This window comes from Ischnura elegans, chromosome 2, assembly GCF_921293095.1.
Source record: "Ischnura elegans chromosome 2, ioIscEleg1.1, whole genome shotgun sequence".
Lineage (NCBI taxonomy): Eukaryota > Metazoa > Arthropoda > Insecta > Odonata > Coenagrionidae > Ischnura > Ischnura elegans.
In genome coordinates, this window is record NC_060247.1 from 17,826,251 (window position 1) to 17,850,648 (window position 24,398).

The 24,398-nt window shown below is 39.5% G+C and overlaps 1 protein-coding gene across 1 annotated transcript in view; it reads left to right on the forward strand.

Annotated features, from left to right (window-relative positions):
* LOC124153449 (SID1 transmembrane family member 1-like) overlaps positions 1-24,398 on the forward strand; it is a 59,146-nt gene that overhangs the window by 24,349 nt on the left and 10,399 nt on the right. Inside the window, exons 9-12 of the mRNA XM_046526605.1 lie at positions 3,497-3,644; positions 6,513-6,695; positions 8,626-8,746; positions 14,261-14,500. Of these exons, the coding sequence (XP_046382561.1) occupies positions 3,497-3,644; positions 6,513-6,695; positions 8,626-8,746; positions 14,261-14,500 (692 nt within the window). The remainder of the gene's footprint in view (positions 1-3,496; positions 3,645-6,512; positions 6,696-8,625; positions 8,747-14,260; positions 14,501-24,398) is intronic.

Below are 24,398 nucleotides of genomic sequence, written 5' to 3' on the forward strand. Positions count from 1 at the left end.
GTTTGAATTCGATAAGAAAAATTTTAGGAGCATATATTTGGCATTGAAAGGATTGATGCATTAAATCCGTTAAAATTGACCGTAGAACTTCGTTTAAAATTTGACAATGCTCAGAAAAAAATGAGGAATTCAATTCAAAGTCTGCAATTTACGTGCAAGCAACAATTATCCATTTGAAAAATCCATATAAGCAATCCATAAGTTGACCGCGAACCAATGCCGCAGGTATGGTCGTAAACCCGGAAAGGAGGGAGCACATCAACCCTCGCTGCCCGAGATAATGCGGAGTCCCCGCTGTGAGGGGGCGAAAAAGGTTAGAGCTCGGAGAGTGTAATAATCCGCTAGACCCTTCTCAACGAATGCCCTCAAAAATGCTCCATACCACGAGAAAGAAGAGTTTCTTGGGGCTCAGTACAGCAGTCATGCTAAGATGAAAACTCAGCGGTCTCGAAAGGGTTAAGAAGGCAGCTTTTTGAGCACCCTTTGTGAATAGATATTTAAAATTTTTGGTGTAATTGTAAAGTATACTCTCCAATTCTGAATAATCCACATCTCCAGAGTATTCGCACAAGCCGTGATAGTGGTTTCTCAGCCAAGAAGACTTTTGTAAAGAGCAATTTCTGTGGTGATTTAAATAACCACGTATTACAGCATTTATTCTGGACAGCAATTATTGCCAATTCTTTGACAATAAAATTTCCATTGCTGCCCGTAAATCCTTGAAATTCGATAATGGCACCCATCGTGATGTTTGTGCAAATTACAAGGTTTTTACGCCCAATGCCAGGGGTTGAACTTACATCAAGACTTTCTAACTTACGGAACTTTCATTCACGCCAGAGGTTAGAAAGCCTTTCACTCACACTTAAGCTGACAACTTTTGATTATCAGCCGAACCATACGCTATGAGTACCATCTCTAATTCAAGTCTTTCAAAATCACAATCTGTGATATTCTTTGCTAATTTTGTGGCGAGAAAATGTCTCACTTTGTCACGACTAGCTGAAAGCCTCTGGAGAAATAAATCAATCAGCTTGAAGAGTTTTACCAATGCAAACCACTCATCTTCCTTTAAGTTAAAAGATTTTTTAATAACCAAATGCGTCTTCCCAAAGTAATTTGCATATGCCAAACAGGAAGATAAAAAATGCTTTCCGGGTCATTCCATGTCAGTTCACCCAGGCATGGCACCCACCGACTCGGATTTTGATGAAATTTTTGTCACTAGCTACTATCACCTATCTAATGACCCATGTAAAATATTTCTTCTCTCACTCTCATAGTTTGCAAGATATGAGGAGTCAAAGTTTGAGATGTTTGCTCAGAAGTGGCGCTAGTGGGAGTCAAATTCCAGAGTGCAGGGCACAGGGTAAAAATTCATAACTCAGAAACCACATAACATATTTGAATGAAATTTTGACCCCTTGTCTATCCAAGTACATAGCTTCCATAGTAATGTCTTTTATTCCCCTTGCATTGTTATGTTGGCCAAAATGATGTCAACAGTTGTTAATTAACCGATTTTTTTAGCTCAAAAACATTACTTCATATTTTCAGAATTATCACCAAAAGGCAGAGCAGTTAACTCATCCAATTTTTTTTTAAATTGAAGGTTAATATGTGCTCCAATATATTGTGAAATAAAAATGGTGGTGTTTTGACTGCCACTATGAGTATTTCAGGTTTTACTTTTTTTCTGCCCCTGTGAGAGGGATTTTGGACACGTACTGTAAGATAATAAGCATAGGCGGATCCAGGGGGGGGGCACGGGGGCACGTGCCCCCCCCAGACCCTCAAAAATATGCAAGATTTTTAATACGGTCCCATTATCATTGCATTCGTTTTGTATTGCGAGGTATCCTTGTGCCCCACCCAGAACAAAATCCTGGATACGGCCTTGCTTGTGCCCCTCCCAGAAAAAAATCCTGGATCCGCCCCTGATAATAAGTATAAGTGTATCCATACCTTCATGAGGATATATTTGAAATATTGGTCAGTAAATCTAAGACCAAACATGTAGTCTAGTGAATGTGGCTCTTGTTCATACATTTTTTTTTAATAGCAATACTTGGCTTGTGGCAGCTGAGGGTAAAAAAATCCAAATGGCTCAGAAATGTGAAATGATGCTTTTTTCCTGGAATTTACCCATTTTTCAAGTGTTTAGTTTATGGAAAAATTGGTATCAAAATACATTAGGCTCTTACTGTGCATTAGAGGATAAATGGAAATACTAATTTAAATAAAATTATTTAAATAATATACTTCAATGTGTTTAAGGTATCTCCCGAACATCTCTGGAGGCTCTCTCGGGCAAACTAAACGCTTTACAGTACCACCAATTCCATCACATGGGGATATTCCATTGCTTGTAGCAAAGAATGTCCATGATGCCATTAAGGAGAAATCCTGGTAATGCTTGCAAAGATTGAGAAATATTTTGCAGTTCTTGTACCGTCCTGCACAACCATCACTAAAGTAACTCAATTTTTTGACTAAAGTAAAATTTTCCTTAACAAAGCAAAATATTATTCTTTGGGTTTCATAAACAAAAGCTACATTATGCTCCAAATCATCTGACAAGATGCATAAACTGGAAATAATAAGCTGTTTAGTCAGGTGATCTAGAGTATAAATCACAACAGGGTGTACCGTACAACTATCACTTGTCCAGTGATTCCCTTGTGCCTCATCCTGGATAACATATGAGTAGCTCTCACTGAAGTCAAAGAGAACAGCTGCTTCATGGGGTCCAAGATTTTCTTTCATTTTCTTAAGGTAGTTTGCCTGTACCTTCGTAATAAATGAATGGGGCACCAGTTTTTCCACTCTTTGAATTTAAATTGATAGGTACTCATCAAATGTCACCGTGAACTTCACCAGTTGATATCTGTCACTGGAAACCCACTGACTGTATGAAACTTCATCTCCGGGGTCACATTCTTCAAACTTTTTCAGCAGTAAGCTTTTCAATTTTTCACGTGACGACTGACGTATGGTTACGTTATCATCCTTATTTAGAGGCTGATGTAGGAGGAGGGGTGGGGGAACAGTCATCGGGGCAAGGATCAACTTTGGTTTTGAGACTGTTATACTGGACGGTTATACCACTGGGCGAGAGAATGTGCATCTCTCAATGCGCAAGTGCTGTTGCGCAATTTGTGACAAGGATTGAGGCAGGAAAAGGCAAGAAAGGAACATTTTTTGGGAGGGGGACTGCTTAACTCTTTTTCGAGAGAGATGAAAGTGCATCCTGTGAGATCGTTCAGGAACTCACACTCTGCTTCGCTGAATGCGTAGAGAGCGGTTGCACCCTCAGTTATAGCTTCCAGGGTAGTTGAAAGTTCGGTGTGTGAAATGAATCCCTCGTTGAAGGATGTCTCATCTCGTTGTAGGGGGTCTGGGAAACGTAGCTTCTTTAGAGTGCATGCATGAATTTTGCAGTTTGGTATTGTAATATTACATGTACCTAATTCGTTCATGGCCTTCTTTTTTACAGGACTAAGCCAGTACTGCATGTCTGTGACCTTGCTCGTAAAAATCCTCGTGCTCTGCAAATGAAGTCTCAGCAATATTTGTGGAGTGTTTTCACTGTGGGAGTATTTTATGCTCTCCCTGTGGTACAATTGGTTTTCACCTACCAGACGGTAAGTTAACTCTGCATTGAATTCACATTTTTTCTTGTGTATTCTCTCCTTACTTGTCAAGTAGGTGTACCTTTCCATCTTATTTGAATAAACATAACCTAATACAGTGCAACCTCGATATAACGACACCCCACGGTGCACTAATAAACACTCGCTATAGCGAATTGTCGCTTTACCGGAGGTGGAGCAAATAATAGCCAATATACCTGTTGCGAACAAATATACAGGAACAGGAGTGGTGCGGCGACAGATAAACATCTATCCGATAAACGTAAGCACAAATCCAGACGAAAGGCGATGTTTTTTTGCATCACTAAATTTCCTTACTCAAATAACGACTAACTATTCAAAAAATTTATAAGCGCCGCACTGAAAAAAAATCGTGCAAAGCATTGTTTCGTCAATCATTATATCTATCAAACGACAGTTTTCCACATAAATTTGAGACAGCACTGCATTAACTTCATTTCTAACAGATCGCTAGCAATTACAGAGGTTAAGGAGTCTTGATGAAAGTCTTCCGGCGGTGAAACCCTCGCTATAGCGAGAGCCAACACCGAAAGGGTCTCGTAAAAACGAATTTTTAACACGCTTATTATAGGGTCAATTGACGGTGCATCGGCTATCTCTCGTTATAGCGGGGGTGTCGCTATAGCCCGTACTCGCTTTAACGAGGTTCCACTGTATATTATTGGTCTTGTGGGCCGCAGGGTTCAATACGTACTTGTAAAGTGTGTATAGCATTTCATTCTAAAAAAAATTATTGCCTGAATTTTAATTGCACCTTCAACATTATTCTTCCATTACTTGAGATATACATAATTTATGTACACAGTTTCTTCCCAGAATTTGATAGAAGTACATAAAATACTTGATGATACACTGTATAATTTCTCTTGTGATTTACTCTTTAGGTTACTTTCATTTCAAACTTCACCTCATGGGTAATGACATATGTATGCATAAATAATTCAAAGCTTTATATACACTATTTCAAATTTATATTAATTCATTTTTTTTATTTTTTAGTGAAATTGTTCTATTTTTCCTAATTATCTAAGTATGATCATTTGTCAGCTTTTTTCTGAAACATTAATGGAATGGATAAAAATTAGAGATGTGCGAATAGTATCCGCGAATACTCGAATACCTCGAATACTAGAAAGTATTCGATATTCGAGATTTCGAATAGTTATGCGAAAAGTACCGCCTCGAATACCTCGAATACTTTGAATTTCGCGTCATACACTGTCGCACGCACGTCGTTGGTAGTGACTCGGAAAAATGTAGAGAACTGTAGTCATTTAGTGCTCGCAGCGCCGTTTTACGCAAGTTGACGAATTGCATCAAATTCGTGGATTTTAGCGGTGAAAAGTGTTCGACAAGGGGAACCGAAAATAGTCGGGTGAAAAAATCCGAAAATCCCCGATTCCCCCCACCAGGAGAAACTCAGTGCCGTGGGATAGCAACCTTAGGGCATTTCCCACGATCCTCTATCCCCCTCCATTCAGCACTCGCCTCAACCACTCTGACGCTTTCCTCTTCTCCGAAATCAAACAAAAGGTCCCAGCTCGCGCAGGGATCGCATTACGAAGACCCCTGCTTTGAAAAAAATATCGAGTTACGAGAACAATAAAAACGTGTTTCACGCCCTCCCCCCTTTTCTCACCCACTGACCTTTTTCTGGCTACCTGCTTCGAAGTTCCCCATTTCTGGAGGTCAACTGCTGTGTGAGTACCGTGGGATACTTACATTAGCGCATTTCCCAAGGTCCGGTATCCCTCTCCATTCAGCACTAGCCCCCCCTCTGAAGCTTTCCTCTCCTTCAAAATAAAAAAAAGGTCACAGCTCGCGCAGGGATCATATTACGAAGACCTTAGCTTCGAAAAAATACGCGAGAACAATAGAAACGTGTTTTGGGCCCTCCCTTTCCTCCCCCACTGACCTTTTTTTTCCTACCAGCTTCGAAGTTCCCCATTTCTGTGGAGGTCAACCGCTGCATGAGTCATCTATTAGCACAAAGGGTGTCTAAGAATGACTTTCGTCAATTGATGTTACACCTTTATTGAATTGAAATATTAGTAATGTGCGCGTAATTTCAAAAAGAATAAGACCAAACACGACGTATTTCTGAGTTTATTTAAGCATTTTACGCAAAGAAATAAATGTCAAAACACGACGGAGACTTAGCATTCTGGCGAAACTCGATATGAGCAGCAGAGCTTCTCGGAAGCGGTATTTTTTTCCTAAAACATATATCAAGTTACAATTTATGAGTGGTGCTATAAATCTTTATTGTTACAGTCACAGACAAAAGGATATTTTCTCAGAATATTTGGTTTCTCCCTGATAGCAATTCCAATTCATCTTCTTATCTCGTGAGAACTCCCAAAGATGGACTGAAAATAATTGAAGAAAATCCGGTGGAAAAGAGCTTGTATTTTGCAAAATGCCTCAGATTGCCAGCTAGCACTTGGCAGCAGGAGTGGGGGTAAAGCGATGTTAGTTGAATTAATTATATGCCCAATTGTTTCCATAAAATTAAATTATTCATTAATCAGCTAAATTCCTGTTCGAATCATTTTAAGGAAATCAAAATTACTCCCCAAAATCTTGTGTTGCCTGCTGCATAGGCAACAGAGTCAAACATTCCAGCATTCATCATTTAGTATTCGAGGTATTCGAAATTCGAGGTATTCGAATATTCGAGCTATGATTTAATATTCGAATTCGATATTCGAATTCGAGAAATCTGCTATTCGACCCATCTCTAATAAAAATCCAATCCACTTCACTAAAAATGTGATGGGCATGAAGGTTTGAATTTCACCTTTTTCGTCACTTTTTTTCTTTTTGTTTCAAACCAAGGTATTGAGGCAAACCGGTAATCAAGATCTATGTTACTACAATTTTCGCTGTATGCATCCATTTGGCTCCCTCTCCGATGCCAATCATGTGTTCTCCAATATTGGCTATGTACTTCTGGGACTTCTCTTCATCTTCATTACTGTTCATCGCGAGAGGCTTCATCAGAAAAATGGCTGGGTGAATGTGAGTATGTCAACCCTTAAACAAATGTTTATTGAATATTACTGTGTTTGACAGCTTTAGGGAACACATTTCTCATCCATGTACCAATCTAATGACCTCAAAGTAAGCCATCATATCAGGGTATTTGACATTCAGTGACTTTGCTTTCTTATATTATGCAGATTTATGGCAAGATTTGACATTGTGTTGCTATTTGCCCTCTCAACAAAAACCTTACCAGGCGTTTACAAGACTGGCAGCTTTGTGGGGCAGGGCCTGTATGCCAACCTCATGCTGTTTTATTAACTATTTTTCCATATAATGAGCAGAGTACAACAATGGCAAACTCATGGCAAAGACTTGAAATTGCACAAAACTATTGACTTAAGGCTTATTCCATTATTATTTGTGCTGCTTGCAGACTGAGTCTTCTCCCTGCACAAAGCTACTTCCGCTTTTGTTTTATGGATCTTTCATAGACTTCATGCCCGGGGATGGAAAGTCATTCAATTGAATTGTGCATTACGATTTAATCAGCGTGGTTACTTGTATGTATTGTATCCTTGATTCTTTGACGTTAATTGGCTGGCAAAATACACCTATTGTCAGAGTTGTTCTTTTATTCTTTCCACCGCTCACTGGTAAAATGAGTGACCCTGATAACTTTCTAGATTAGGTAATATTTATGCACCACTCTTAAGAGATATGCCTCACATTACTGAGTGCATAGTGTGGTAGAGACATCTCAGTCTTGCTTTATCCGATTTTTTCAGTTTGTCAGCCTTTTGACAGTAGACAGCCAATAACTTGAGAGACATCTGTTGTAATATCGAATGTATACAGTGGAAGGAGTTTTTAGCTTGGCTATCTCTACTTTATTTTGCATGTAAAACAATGACCATTGGGCAGTACAAAGATTATCAGTCACTAGAATGTGATTCTCGTAGTATGCTGTACTCGCTATACCAGGCTTCCCCTGTACTTTTATGTGTAGGTAAGGAGATGGAGATTAGATGAGTTGGGGATGGCCAATGGGCGAGCCTGGATGCTTCCGGTGGGTCTCACTGATTGGGGAGGGGAATTACTGAGGATGAGAGGCAGCAAACTTGATGTTGCCTTATGTAGGTACTTTTTTTACTTGTCATGGGAAACAAATGGGCCATTTTTGATGAGTATTTCAGGCCTGTCGATGAGGCAATGAATGAGGTTACTCATTTAGATAGGATTATCCTGAACGATGACTGAAGGGCTTTAATTGTTTTAATGTTCTTGCTCTTGAGAGTTGCTACAGAGCCATGCTACTCTTCTGACTCCATGTGTAATTTTTGCAGTCATTGAATAAAGAAAATACGGGAGTGTATAAAAGTATACTTAATTTAAATGAGTGTGAGTGATTCAGCTATCCACTCCCCAGTATTATATGCAGTGGCCTGAAAAGCCAAATGTCTGTGGTTCAATTATTCTAGGGTATTTTTCCCATGACAATTTATATGAGCTGTAAGGGTTTTTTTGAATGCAACTTAGTGCTCTATTCTGCTTTCAGCTTGGTTCCTCATTGTTTCACTTTTTTTCCTCCCTCTAAATTTCTAGAAATACTATGCATAAGGTCTTCTGTATGCCTTGAACTCATTCTCTTTAGTTACCCTTTTTCCTTTTATTTAACCACTGCCCCTGAAAGGCCCTGTTGTTTGACTGGTTTGAATGAAGGAATATCAACCAATGGAATGCAGTTATGAAAAGGCTGCTGGCCCCTGTCTCAAACAAAATCAAATAATGTGTTTAATCCTTCTCTTTTGGGGTCTTATGTTCTCCTTCATTTCACAATACCTCTTCATTGTTTGCTTGTTAGACTATTGCACCCTCATAAATACATATTTATTTATGCTATAATTCCATTTAGTTTGCTTCTTTTTGCATACATTTAAACAAGATTTCATTTCTTTGTTTTCAGAGAAAGCTTGGGATACCTCAACATTTTGGTCTTTTCTATGCTATGGGAGCAGCCCTCATGATGGAGGGTGTTCTGAGTGCTTCATATCATGTTTGCCCCAATCATTCAAACTTCCAATTCGGTGAGTTTGGTTAATGTATGTGTGCATAATGTGTTCTTTGGTATCCAGTATTTTATGCTGCAAAATAGGTGTTTGCTTGGACTATTCTAACAGTGATGTGGACTATGTATTATCTATTCTGCTTGTCCTTGCCTGCCAATCCAAAGGTCATGGGTTTGAGTCCTACATGGTTACATTAATCCCATTCAGGGTAATAGTGTTTGTGTAGTACATATGTATCTAGTTATTTGATAGAACCCCTGATGCAAAAGCATCTAAGTACTGTTTTCAGGGTAATTGGCGTTAAAATAAATAAATATTTTTATACTTTCTGTTCTTTAAAGCTAGTCAAGGGTTAGGTGATCCTTATGAAGGAATAATTTGACCAGTGACTGGAAAGGGATGAAAACATTTAACATTGTGATAGTCCCCAGGAAAAGCAGTCTACAGTAAAACTTTGATTTTACGCAGTTGGAGGGACCGAAATATGGGCACTGTGTAAAATCAAAGTGTGTAAAATCAAGAGTTGGTGTTGAGGAGGAGTATAGTTTTCAGGATAACACTAGCTCATTATTGCTCGGAAAATGAAGCCTAATAATCTTATTTACTCAAAAGCAACACCACAGATGACGTGTTACCTTAAGAGAAGCAACTTTGCATTCCTGAACAGTGTTTCCCATGGTTGAACAAAATGGTTGAAATGCCAGCATTTCTGGCACTAAGATTACTTCTGTTACCCAGGAGAAATTTCGGAATGGTGATACTAAATGGTCGCAGAGAAGCTAATTGTCGAAAATATTCTCATTAAAAGCAGTTTTCAGGATATCCGTTTAACCACCAGCAGACAAACAAAGATTGGAGATTGAAGAAATGAGATACCTGAGGATAGTCATCCAAATTAACCCCATTAACAGGGAGCAAAATTTTGCTAATATGTACATCACAAAGGCTTTACACCCTGTGGGCCTGGGTTCAAGTCCTGGCAGTAGCAGAGACTTATCAGAGATGGCCCTATCCCTATTTGAGGGTAATGTGGAGGGCACTTCCAGTGCACCACTCTGTCCATCAGATGGGAAGTTAAGTCCTGGTCCCTTTTGAGCTTATCATTACAACCTGGCTAATGCCAACATAGGGTTCCTATCCCCCCAGCCTTTACTTCATGGCGCTAATGACCCCAGTTGTTGGTTACCTCCAAATAGCATACCATAGATAATACGGAGCACACAGGACCCGGGATATTCGGAAATTCAGATTTTTCCGGTGCTTAGATCACTTATTTTAAGTGAGCTATTTAAATGACCGCGCAACTGCCGTCATGCCGCCCGTGATGAATAAAAAATGACTAATAGTCCTGAAAAATTTTCCTTCTTTGTAATTTATACGCATTAAAAAAGCATTTCCCCATGAAATTTTAGCATTAGTAGATTGACTCTTCCGCGAATAGCTTCTCTGTCGGCATTCTTCCGCGAATTAAGCGCCGGGACCTTCGACTCACAAGCCGTGTGACTCAGCTTCACGTAATATTTCTGCTTTCCCATATCTGATAACAACACCGGACACTTTTTTTATTTCGATTTAATGGTACTAAGCCATTCCTGAGTTTAAAGGGACTGCCTTATCACTCACGTCTTGAATTTGACTTCAATGATTACATGACGATTGACGACGCGAGTTATTCTCCGAGGGCATAAACTCCCGTTCCGTTAAAACGCTTGCCACCTAGCGGAGTTGAGCTAATAGCTATTCAAGTTCCAACCATGTTTAACTTAAACCGTCTGACAATGAGGTACAAGTTGAGTCGGTTCTGATAAGCGCGCAGCGCAAGCAATTTTTCCTCGCCTCCATTTGTCCCGCAGATGTGGGGTTAGCCTGGGAATGAGACAATGCATGCTGCTTTTACCATCGTGTTGAATCACCATCGACTTACGTCCATACTAGAAGTACGACTATCTTTTTTGGATCACCTTGGAAGCCAAAATTTTGACACGGGAGTATTTTTAACGACTCATTTCGCCGTTATATTTCGCTGGGGCGACGGAAAACAGAGCGTTGGCAAAATTATAGAAAGCCGTGCATTGGGGATAGATATTCCGTAGCTCATAATTCTGGATATAAACAGCATCGATCAATAAGTCGAATAATAAACGAAAGGTGATAATGTTAATATCTCCAGTGATCATGTCTTAATCAAAAGTAGTTACGCATACACGGCGATTGCCGTGTGTTTTAGGTTTCGATATCCTTCTACGGCGAATTTGAACTAAGAGCGACATTCGCGTTCATAATGGAGCCTGAAATATTACTGAGAGGGCTCACGGGGAAGCAATAATTAGATTCGCGATGTATTTAGTTTCACGCTCAACAGCGCGATGTCATTTCAACCGTTCCTGTATTCATTTTTGCAACTCATTGAGACGAAATAATAACCTAACTGCATATTGCTCTAGTCGGATTTTCAAAACAAGCCGAAAGACAACTGCGTAAAATCAAGATTAGCGACCTCTTAGGGGCTGGGATTATGCTGCGCAAAATCGAATAACTGCGCAAAATCAAGAAAAGATGTAAAATCGAAGTTTCGCCATTGCAATTCCCTATGCTTTCCGGCCGGACTTGAGTGCCGCTGCGTAAAAACGAGACTTGATGTAAAATCGAAGTGCGTAAAATCGAAGTTTTACTGTAATGTGTACTATGGCAATAATTGAGTCAAATGCCTTTTGCTTCAAATTCGAACATTGGGTTGAAGTATCTAATATTTCCCTGTATGTAGTAGCCTTGGTTATCTGTTGTTCCATTGCATAATTATTTATGATTATCCTTTTCTGTAGTCTCTGGTAGCTTAGTCTGGGGTGAGATCTAAACCGACATATCACTCCTACATTGTGTTGTGGCATTTTTTTTTAGTTTGCCCCAATCATTCCCCCATTTGCCCCAATCATTTTGTCAGCACGGATTCCGAAAATATAGATCCTGCGAAACACAGCTCGCGCTCTTTCTTCACGACGTTATAAAATCTGGTGAATCGAAAAGACAAGTTGACGCACTATTTCTAGATTTTAAGAAAGCTTTCGACACTGTACCTCACAACAAACTTTTATACAAATTACAGGCATGCGGATTAAACGAAACAGTTGTAAACTGGATACGCGACTTCCTCAGAGATCGTAAACAAAAAGTAGTTCTTGACGGAATTAGCTCTGATGTTGTAAAAGTTACATCAGGTGTTCCACAAGGAAGCGTAATCGGCCCCCTGTTGTTCATTATATACATTAACGATCTGTGCTCCCGCATTAGCAGTAAAATACGTTTATTTGCTGACGACGCTGTCATCTATCGCGAAATTAGTGATCACTCTGACTATGGAAATGTATCATCGGACTTAAACAACGTTCATTTGTGGAGTCAAGAGTGGGGACTCGAACTTAATCTGAGCAAATGCATGGCGGTACATTTTTTGCGGAATTCGTCCAACACTAACAATGTTTATGCAGTGGATGGCATTAACATAAAGGCAACAGACGAAGTGAAGTACCTGGGAGTTACGATAACCTCGAACCTCACGTGGGGAACTCATATAAAGAATATTTGCGGCATAGCCCTGAAGAAATTAGGATTCGTCAAGCGTATTGTGGGAAGATTTTCGGATGAGAAAGTAAAAGAAAGGTGCTATTTCGCTCTCGTCCGACCGCACCTTGAATATGCAGCGAGTGTATGGGATCCAGTGCAGAAAGACTTAATCCGCGAGCTGAATAAGATACAAAGGAAGGCTGTGCGTTTCGTCAAAAACCGCTACGGGCGTACAGACAGTGTCACCCAGATGTTAAGCGAATTAGGCTGGGAGCCGTTGGAGACTCGGAGGCTGCGCGCTAGGCTTAGATTGCTTGAACAATTAAGAATGGATATATTTAAGAGTGACACAGAGAACATAATCTTAGAGCCACACTATATTTCCAGGTCCGACAGAAGCGATAAATTAAGAGAGATTTTTAGCCGAACGGATAGATATAAGAATTCGTTTTTCCCCCGAACAATAAAGGACTTTAATAAACGCTTGTCCCAACCTCATTAGAGCACTTCTTTTTTTTTTTTTTTAATAGCTGTAAACGGCTGGTGTCCTAACACCCCCTGCCACACGCCTTTTAGGCGGCTTGCGGGGTATTATGTAGATGTAGATGTAGAATCATTCTAACTTCCAATTTGGTGAGTTTGGTTAATGTATGTGCATAATGTGTTCTTTGGTATCCAGTATTTTATGCTGCAAAATAGGTGTTTGCCTGGGCTTTTCTATCAGTGATGTGGACTATGTATTATTTCCTCTCCCCCTCCCTAAAATTTCTGGTAATTCCTCCGAACATATCCGCTGAACTTCTTCCTCTAAGGATTTTTGCGATGCCTTTCATGCAAAGGCCTCCGACTCAAAGGCTCGAGACTTTAAGTTCTAAAATCTGCTATCCAAACTTTGCTATCTGAACTCTCTGCCAGCCGAAGGTGCCATACTAGGAGATCAAGACTTAAATAGCAAGTATGGCAGACGTATGCAAGGATCTAGAAATCCAGGGGGTAAGTTGGTGCTGAGGCACAATCTCCAGTTTGTAGTGACAAGTCTACTAAAAGAGAGTTTCGATAGGACTCTCCCTCCAAGACCTTATCCTGCCATGTCTTTCCCCTCCTTAACTTCCAATGGCCTGCCTGAATTTCCATCACCCCACTTGGCATGGGTCTCCATAGTGAAGATTGAGGAGAAAAGTGCTTGTATGCTCTCCCCCATTCCTGTTTGAACGACGAGCACTGTTGTGGAGTTTCTGGTCAGGACGGCTGCTGCGGGGAAAATTGGATTTTGGCACTGACTGGCAGTTTTGAGGGTGGCTTTTCTTCAGCTTCAGAATGACCTCCCCTCCATCAGTGATTTCGCCTCCTGTCGTGCACCTGTCTTATTCTAGTCTCTCCCACTGTAATATCTCCCTTCGGTGTAGTTAAATCTTTCGACCTCTGACAGCGATTCACAACTTAGTTTTGGTGCTGACACATTCACCTTTTGTACTTAGAATTTCCTGTTGGATAAGGTTCATTTTGAGATTATTAGTTATTAATGGTTATTATTGAAATACTTCTTATATTGAATATTTATACCTTCAAATGCTAGTTAAATGAAAATTACATGTAATTTTGATAAAATTGTTTCTCCCGCTAGTTATTAATCTTTTTTTTTTTGTGGAGTTTTTTTCCCTCAATTGATCAGTGATGGATGAAAGGAGTGTCCTTAGTCTTGGCTTACATTATGAATTGCCAAGATTTGACAACGTAACGCCACAGCGTCAATTGTACTTAGCCTCAAAAGTTTAGCAGGCTTTGAGATCCATACTGAAGCATAGTACAAATTTTACGTACTTGAATTGGAAATATTTTATCTCTAAAAAAGCAAAAAAAAATATTTTCGCTAGAAAATCAATTAGTTCTTATACTTGAGGTAGATTTACGGGCTGTGATTTTTTGTTTTTAATAAATCATTTTCTAATTCTCTGACTTATCTTTTTCTAGATACAAGCTTCATGTATGTTATGTCTGTGCTGTGCATGGTGAAAATTTACCAGACACGCCACCCTGATATCAATGCCAGAGCTTACGCCACCTTTGCTGCTCTTGCCGGAATAGTCTTCATTGGAATGTGGGGAGTTCTTGGCCCCTCCACGTTCTTCTGGATTGGATTTGTTACCCTGCATATCATTACATGCCTTGTTCTGAGTGCTCAAATTTATTACATGAAGCGGTGGACTATAGGTGAGCCATAATTAAAGGATTTAAAAACTTGGAAAGATCTGCATGTTAAGAAATAATAAATTAATAGAAATAATGTCCCATTATCATTGACTAATGTAAGGTTTAAGGTGCATCTCGTGTTTTAGTAATGCTTTGATTGTAGCTGCTAAAATGCCTGTGTTTTTCCTGGTTTATTTTCACCTGGATGTGGTAATTTTTCCCCACCACTTTGCAGATTTATGACTTTTGTGGTAATAAAGTAGACTTTTGTTATTACAAAGTTTGCAGGACTGAATACCAGAGGATTGTAATAAAGAGATTTCTAAGAACGTTTCTTTCATAAATGAATTTGACAAAAGATGAATCTTATATGGCAAAAGCTTCGTATCTTTTACATGAAAATAAGCATTAATTGCGCTCCATAGAATTTTTTGCAGCTTAGGAGGTATATTTCTTACAAAATAAAGTATTAAAATTCTCGCTTTGAAGTCATCGCTTCATAATGGCCAACTTCTAAGGTGCCAAATTTGAAACTTCAGACACGCTTGAATTATTTGAATGTTTGTATCTCTGAAAGATCGTAAACAATTGTTCGTAAGATGTGGACTTTCTGTACACCTAATTTTTGAGCAGTAATGAGTGGGTCACGTGAGTGCCATTTGTTATTCGTTGAACTTTGTAATAAAGTTCTTTCTTTCTATAACCAGTGGGACTGGGACTGATGTTCGTTATTTTGAAATAATGAAAATTTTGTAAAAACATTTATTTTACAATAGATTGGATTTGCCATTTCATCGGGACCAATGATTTGTTTTGTGAAAACGAGAACTTCATAATTAGGTTGTTCATATTAATTAGAGTCTACTGTGATAAATTTTCTTATCACCTTTTGGTTTTCTGTGTGGTATCTGTATACAGAAGGTTATAACTCTCTGATGAATTTATTTTTATAAGATGGTTTGCCATCTAATGCCTTTTCCTGAATGGGTTTTATTTTGCAAATTTTCTCGTTAGAGCATTAAAGTTGCAACTTAGGTGGTTAACCCCTCAAGCGTGACTTTAAATGCCCGTGGTCGTTCTCTCAGCGTGTGCGACACAGCGTTTGTGTCGTCCGATTGCCATGCCTCAAGCGTGTGCGACGCACCCTATGCGTCCGAATGTTTCATTAGGCATTCCTATCTCTTAAGCTTCCATATACAGTAAAACCTCTCTTAAACGAAACTCAAGGGACCGAAATTTTGCCGTTTCGTTGATCGGGAGTTCGTTCCCCGGAGGTGATGCGCACGTTGCATCATTCTAGGGGCTCGGAAATTGAAGCAAGTCTGCATGCGTTATCTTCATTCTACCTTCGCATACTTCAAAACAGTGCTGATTTCTCTCAACTGCAATGCAAATCGCGGGCAATAGACCACATTTAGGAAGCCTTGGTTCGTATTATTCAATCACTTCGCATGCTTTTCAATTAGTTTTCAAAAATGCGCACAGCGTTGCGATGAGCGCGAGACGATCCTATTATTCTCAATATTTGAAATAGAGTACATGTATTCGCGAAGTTTACACTGAAAAATTAAGAATTCGATAGATTTGACCATTACTAATATAAAGTTAAAGTAACAGCGCTAATTATAGCTTCATCATGAAATTAAGATCGCTCTACCATAACGGCGCGAGTGCGACTTTCGTCGACCCAATAAAGCGCAGTGGGTGGCAGCATTTTTTTATAGCAGTCGAATCCAGAATACTCCATAGCAATATTTGCGGTCGCGGGCATCGTAAATAATTCATTGTACTAGCATCATTTCCATCGCATTCCGGATAGACAACTGCCGATAAGAAAACATCTTGAAAGGCCTTTTGCAGGAGTTCTCGAAGTAAAATACGTCACGATTTTGAAAAATGAGTTTTCGAGAAATTATATTCTGTAACCCTCAGTTCGCTGGCTTCGCGGATAACGAAATTTGAGTCTATTCTAGTGAACTCATCAAACGACCCTTCAATATTCATGACTTTTGAGAGACCCTGCCAGGATTCACGGCTTTCGTCATCACTCTCCATCGCGTGGTCGCAGTTGACTGTAAACCAGATTGACAACTCCCGATAAGAAAACAGCTTGAAAGGCCTCATGCATGAGTTCTCGAAGTAAAATAAGTCACGATAATGATGCTGTTGACTGCAAACCCGGTTTTTGCAAAATAGCTAAATATGGTGACAGGTGCAACACGCTTCCGAGCTTTGCAAAGCCGCTGCATTACCTGCAAAATGGTCCTCTTCAATTTCGCCGATCCCTTACATCCATTCGACAAACCAAAAACTCCACTAAAATCCTACGGTAATGCCGCTTTGCCGCAGAAATGACCCCTCGGTCGAGAGGTCGCAACTTAGCTATTGCAGTTGGGGGAAGAAAATAACACGCACATTTTTTTATTGTTAGTCCTATGTTTGGGCCCGTGCAGCGATCGAGGAAGAAATCTACTTTCCCCATGAGTGCATCAACTCCCGCCAACCACCGCTGAATTAATCCCGCTGTCATTCATGGATTTTTGCTGCTACCACAGGGGTGAGGCATCACCATTGGCCCAGTCTAAATGTGTCGTCTTCTTCATGTCGCAAACCTTTTTCTCAGGAGAAAATCAACACCGCTTCACATCCTCTTCACATCACGTTAGGACATCGCTACAATCGCCGACAGACAGAGACTGACCTTTAGTATAAAGCACTCAATTCAAGTAACGTCTAGATCAATGGGAAATGTTGGCTTTCGTGTCTTAAGTGTGAATATTTTTTATCCAAGATTGCGGCAAATGCAAAAGTTTCTCCTATTTTTTAGATGATGTTGAAATAAACAATGTGAATGAAACAAGAGTAACTACTGAGTCATATATTAAAGATAATTAAGAGATGCACATTTTGGCTTTCATCTTCTAGCGCGCACATTGTATCTTCCGTAATTTAGTTAAATTTTAAAGAAGTTATCCAAGATGGCGGCGAGTGAAAAAAAAATGCTCGGAATTTACGCGTTGTAATTCTGTAAAGTATCTTAAACAACCGTCAAAAGAATGCGATCGAAGTACATAGCTCTAGATATCATATCTTTGAGCGTGTAAATATTGGGACATTGAGTTATTTACGAAAGTCAGCATTAACATTTTTCGCAATTCGCCGCGAACCGCGAGTTGGGGTCGGCGGAAACACACGACGGAAGGCTATGGTTACGGTTAATAATGACGATTCTGATTGGCTTATTCAGTGGAAGTCTCTGATTTGCCCTCCAAAGCTACGAATATTAAATTATTCATATGAAAATAAAAATTTAACCGGAAAAATTGGTTATTGGGAGGTGAATTTCACTCGATCGCGCCGAAATTTCATTTCGTTGATCGGGAGTTTTCGTAAAAGAGGAGTTCGTTCATCGGGGTTTTTCACTAATGTGTTTACATAGGCAATTGGCCGGACCAATAGCATTTGTTCGTTGAACGGAGTTCTTCGTTTAGCGGGAGTTCGTTAAGGTGAGGTTTTACTGTATGTACTTTTAGTGAGTATATATGTGAGACGCATCTGCCTGCTATCGTTCTGTGCCCCTGTGTGGTCTGTGTTTGCGTTCTCGTATTTTTTAGAATATTTTTTTCTAGCTGGTGTCAGGAAAGAAACGCTTCCTCTAGGGTCAGCGTCTGGTTGATGCTAATGAAAGATATCCTTCCACTAAAGCTCTGGTTATGTGCTTTCTTAGCGATTGTATGTGACGTGTGGGGATGCTGAATGCTTTCGTCTCGGGTTCGTTATCATCTGCTTCTCTGCCTCATCGTTTCCTTTCTCTTTCATCGAGGCGATGATAGTGAAGGCATGGTCCGTCCAGGCATTGTCACTCAACGCCTCACGGAGCCTCGAAGACCGGCCAGCATCCCCGCATCTTGGTATCTTATTTACGACGTTGAGGCTAAGGGTTGGGGTGTTTTCATCCCTACGCTTGCTTTGGTGATTTTTTTTATTTTTTTTCAGCCTTGAATCCACTCCATATCTGTACCCCTCTTTAGTTGACCATGGCTTCTAGCTCACGTGAGTTGTGCGATGAGCAAGTGCTTGACGCTTTGGAAGAAGAGAGCGCAGGATGCTCAGATACTACTTCGGAAATTTCAATTGGATACTCTCTGGATTCCAGTTCCGAAGAGAGCGAAGGACCTCATTTTTCTGTGAATCTTCAAGAAAATAATTGGCAAGAGATCGACAGTGCTGACCCTCCTCAACCTTTTGCGTGTGAATTAGTGGGAAAACAAATATTGCCTGTTCCGTGTATAGATGATCCCATGGCATATTTTGAGTTATTTTTTGATGATGAAATAATTTCAATTATAGTGACTGAGATAAACCGCTACGCAGCACAGTTTCTTGCTCGTGAGAAAGAGAAAATTACGAAGCAAAAAAAGTCGCGCTTCCAAAAGTGGGTCCCCACAACTCTGGGGGAAATAAGGGTGTATTTAGGTTTACTGATGTTGATGGGAATAATTCAGAAACCAAGCCTCAGAATGTATTTTAGCAGAAAGCATTTATTAGAGACTCCATTTTTTCCCAATGTAATGAGTGAGCAAAGATTTTCATTGCTCACCAAATTTCTCCATTTTGTAGATAATACCGATGAGGAATTGGTAAAAAAGGATCCAAAACTGTATAAAATTTTACCAATTAGTGAATATTTGAAAAATAAGTTCCAAAAAGTGTATATACCCGGTAAGGAAATCAGTGTAGATGAGTCTTTGTTGTTGTGGAAAGGTAGACTGTCGTGGAAACAGTATATTCCCATGAAAGCTTCCCGGTTTGGGATAAAATTGTTTGAACTTTGTGACTCCGCAGGGTATTTATGGAATTTTATTATTTACTGTGGCTCAGGGACAAAATTGGGCTGTGAAATCACAAAGGACACAGATCTTTTTTCAACTAAAGTTGTTCTAAGTTTGTGTGAGAAACTATTAGACTCTGGTAGATTTGTTTATATGGACAATTTTTACAGTAGTCCCGATCTTTTCCATAGGTTAGTTCAGAGGACAACAGATGCTGTTGGAACCGTGAAAATCACGCGTAAAGGTATGCCAGTAAACCTCAAAAAGAAACTAAAGAGAGGAGAAGTTGTTAGTGCAAAGTGTGGGAAATAGGTTGCTTTGAAGTGGAAGGATAAACGCGATGTTGCATTGCTGACTACAAAGCATTCAGACCAAATGCAACCCGTAAGTCGAAAGGGCGGGCTAGAATGTGTAAACAAGCCTATGTGTGTAACAGAATATAATAAATATATGGGTGGTGTAGATTTTAAAGATCAACTTTTAGAATCGTTCCTGCTGGAAAGAAAAAGGACAAAAGTGTGGTACAAGAAATTATTCAATCACTTAGTTAATACGGCTGTGTTGAACGCGTACATTTTATACCGTAAGGCTGGTAATAGCAAAGATCACCTATCATTCAGAATGAGCTTAGTGAACAAAATAATTGCTAAGTATCATGGGCAGAATTTAGAACAGCGCAAAGGACGGCCCTCGGATATCGATACGGAATGTACGCGATTGACCGGGCAGCATTTTGTTCAACGAAACCCGAAAACTGAGACATTTAAGGTTGGAAGAAGAAAGTGTGTTGTGTGCACAAAAAACGGAAAGAGAAAAGAGACAAGATTTAGATGCAAAAACTGCCCAGGAACACCCTCACTCTGCTTAGAACCCTGTTTTGAGCAGTATCACATGCAGGTCAACTATTAACCACCGGAGAAGAGGAGCAGGAAAAAGTTAATGGGTCTGAAAATTGTAAGTACGTGTTCATTATGATAAAATTTAAACAATTATTTATATAATATATTTTTTTGGATTTTTTTTTGCATTGTGATAAGATTCAAAAAAATATTTTACTTCATGTCTGCACAAAATCTGAAGTGCCTCTAAATTAAAGCACCCTGGGTGGTTTAAATGCCTACGATTAAAGCACCGTATAGGGACGGAATAGCGAGGACGCATATGCTGTGTCGCACACGCTTGAGGGGTTAAAGCCATGAGAAGTTTAAATTTGGCACTATATAATTTGCAAAATTTGATGAAATTTAAGAAATGATTTTACATTTGTGGAATTTCACATTTTTTTAAATTTTCTGCATGATATTTAGAAATAAAACATGGCATTCTCAAAGTTTTATTTTTGATATGTGTGTTAGGATGCATGATGAAAGTCATCATCCGTTCCGATACCAAAATATTTTTCTTACTTATGGTGTAAAATATAAACTTAAATATTATATACATGATCCTGTTGCTATCTTCATTGATTCTGACTGTGACCACAATATGTGCATGTGCTCCTAGATAATATTTGTTGTGGGATCTGGATGTAACTTTTTTTTTAATATGGAAGTATGACTTGAGTCTTAAGAGTTTTATTCAAATAGTTGTCCACCTTAACAGTGTCCAAGGGGCCGTTCTTACTCCTTGTGTATACAAAAAGAGTGATTTAAGGTAAGGATGAGTTAGTTCTTAAATTTTTTTGGTTCTTGGTACCGGTTGGTTCCCCCCATTGGTTCTCGGTTCTCAATACAGGCGGTCCCCGACTTTCGTACACAATGCGTTCCCGAAAACTTGTACGAAAGTCGAATGTACGAAAGTCGAACCATTGACTTCCATACTAATTAGGGGTTGCGTTCCAAAAGAGCCGAATATACGTACTAAAACCTTTTTTTTCACGGAATTCATTTCAGTTGACTTAATTTTAATAATAAGTTAATAAAACTCCTCAAATCGTCCAATTTCTTTGGAAAATACGCAGAAAATGCAAATAAAAGTTTATAAAACAAGAACTCCGTGGGCTATCGAGTGAAACTTCCTCTTGGAGTTTAAATTGACATTCCACTAATTACGTCCACTATAAATAAAAGGACATATCAAGAAGCATAACAAAATGTATTTGTTGAACCCGCATTCTGGATACCTTTTAATTTTTACACCAAAATTCGATATTTGGCAGGTGACATTTGTGATCGTGTATATTCCGCATGTTATTCAAAAAAAAAGACAAAAAACAAACGGAATTCGCGTGATATTTCGTGCAATTTTGTTGCTGAAGGTTTACATGAATTAAACAGCGCTTAAACGAAAAAAACACAATTAGAAAGAAGGTCTTACTAGTTTTATTTTATAAGCTATTTGATGATGTCTAGTCAACTTCTTTTGAAAAATATCTTCAATGAAGGCTTTCTTCTTCTCTTGATAAAGGTCGAGCCTATAGCAGGCAGTCTCTCTCCCAAATAAATCACCTAGATTAGAGTCAATTACCAACAATTCCCTTCATTATATACGTTCGTATTATTCGCAAATACTGCCGATACTGCCATTTGAAACAATTGAATGTTGGGATACGCAATAAACATCGCGGGAATTTTAAAAAAATTACAGACCAACGTCCGAAAGTCCGAATTTAGCGTACGAAAGTCGAGTAAAAGGTGTCAATTTTGAACGTACGAAAGTGCGAATTGTACGAAAGTCGAGTGTACGAAAGTCGAGGACCGCCTGTACTCAGTTCTGGGGATGAACTCTGAATTAATGGCAAATTTAAATGAAAAACCACAAGAAGTGAATGAAAATAATTTCGCAAAAGATGTAAATTTGCAGGAAAGCTCTGTAAAAATCTTAAGACCATCTCCATGATTTTATTTGCCAAGTAAGAAAGTTCAAATAACACGTTAAAGAATAGATGATCAAGCAATATGTCACATTACATCAGGCAGCCACTGGTTCTTTCTTCCAGTTATGATTTTTTTAATTTCAACTTTTTTACCCTATCTGGGTCTAATCTATTCTTTTTTTGGCAGAAATATTACCTGCAGCACTGAGCAGCGTTCACTGAAAACAGTAGTGGTCGATGTTGATTTTGAAAGGCTTTGCGAAATATGCTTGGAGCAAGGTTTACATACTGCATAGTATCAGGATCAATAGTGAATATCCCCCAACTTCTGACGATACCATCCTTATATTGTTGTAACTTGTGAGTCAGTTAAAAATAAATCTGTATTCTGTGATTAGCTTAAATTCTTCCTATAATTGACTACTTATTTGCATGCTGCACTGTCACAGTTATTATAACCTCAACAATAAACTGCTCAACACACCGGTACAGGGACACCAAAATGGATAAACTGATTGGCCGTGAGTTAATGCAAATTTGTAATGCAGTGTTGCATTCTGCAGGATAATCACACAGTTCGATGCCTTGCATAGGTTTATTAACCTACAAACAAGCTCTTAGATCGCATCTTGCCCACATGTCGAAGAATTACTGTAAAGTACAAGATGTTCAATCGTAAATGCTTTCAAACGAAACGATTTTCTGCCGGCTTTCATTCATGGCACGGCACACGGTGTTGCAGGCAGTCGTCTCATCTGAAAGCTGCCTGAATTTCACGTTAAAGGCAGGCGGCAAAAAGTCATATTGTCTCAAAGCAGCCTCAATGTAGCATTGTCTGTATTTTATGCTGTAGATGGCAAATCATCGGGCTGGATTGAAATGGGTGCCGTGCTGTTGATGGCACGATTCGACTCGTTTGACATGTGGCAAGTTGAAAGAACCGTGGACAGCGGCAGGTGAAAAGTCAGCTTGTTTGAAAGTGGCCCAAGCGGCCACGGGTGCAATCGGAAATTAATATAGGCATTCATTTTATCTTTTTTTCACTTTTTGGCCTTGAATATGCTGCAGACCATTTTGGCATTGGGTGCCAAATTCAAGTCTTCCCCACTGAGTCGGTTCCAAAGTAGGTACCCACTTTATGGGATCGATTCTCAATACCGGTTCCACTGGCCAAGAACCGGCAGTACAGAGAATCGGGAATCTGAACCGACCCTCTAATTTAAGGATAATCTATGGAATTCATTGACTGATTTTGATCGTATGGATTGCCATCTTTGTGAAATGACCCAGAAGCAGTGGCATTCATACTGCATCGCAGCAATTCTATGCCAATGGCTGAGTGTTGCCAGCATGGTGGTTAGGTAACGGCTAGTATTTTTCTATGATGTGGCATGTAATTCCTCCTGAAGAAATTTTGGAGCAGAAAAAAAATCAGTGATCTGGCATTGTCATTTTGAATACCGTACAAGCATGTGTAAGAGGCGCACACGTGTAAGAGGCGCACCCCTATTTTGAGCATCAGAGCTATGAAGAAAAAAAATTTGCGGCATTTTTTTTATACTATCGCGCAGTGTTGCAGACGTACGCCTGGAATTTTGACAGTTATCGAACATTCCTCTTTCAATATTAATGGAAAGAGGAAATTTTGATAACTGTGGCAGTAATAGCGGCATAAGAGGGAGTAGAAAGAGTTCCGATCCTCTCTTCGCATATGCCGTTGCTCTATGATGCTTGTCCTATTCACGAAGAATTTTGTTTAAATGCTCTCGCAGGAGTATTGCAATAGAATTGCAGCCGTGGAAAATTTTAAGACAAAACACGACAGGCACATAGCATGAACCTTCCCAAGAGCTTTGACAACAATCTCAGCGCCGTGGGATAATAACCACGTCGTAGATTTAACGGAACCACACTCGGCCCTCCATCAACCAATGCCTCTGCCGTTTTTTTTTCCTTTCCGAGACCCCGCAGGAAAATAGGAAAACATCAAGTTACAGGGAAACAATGGAAACATGTTTCATCCCTACCCCGTCTCACCAACTGACCTTGATCGATCTCCCAGTTTATGGAGGCCAAATGCTAGGTGAGTCATCTACTGAGCCCGAAGATATCTCGATAGCTTTCAATAATTGTATGACACGCACGAGGTTCAAAAAAAGAAAGAGATCTAACGCGACGCATATCTGACAGAATTTAAGTTTTTTAAGCTCTAATTGTTTGACACGAAGATTTATAGTTACGACAAGGCTACTAATATTCAAAATAGTCCAAA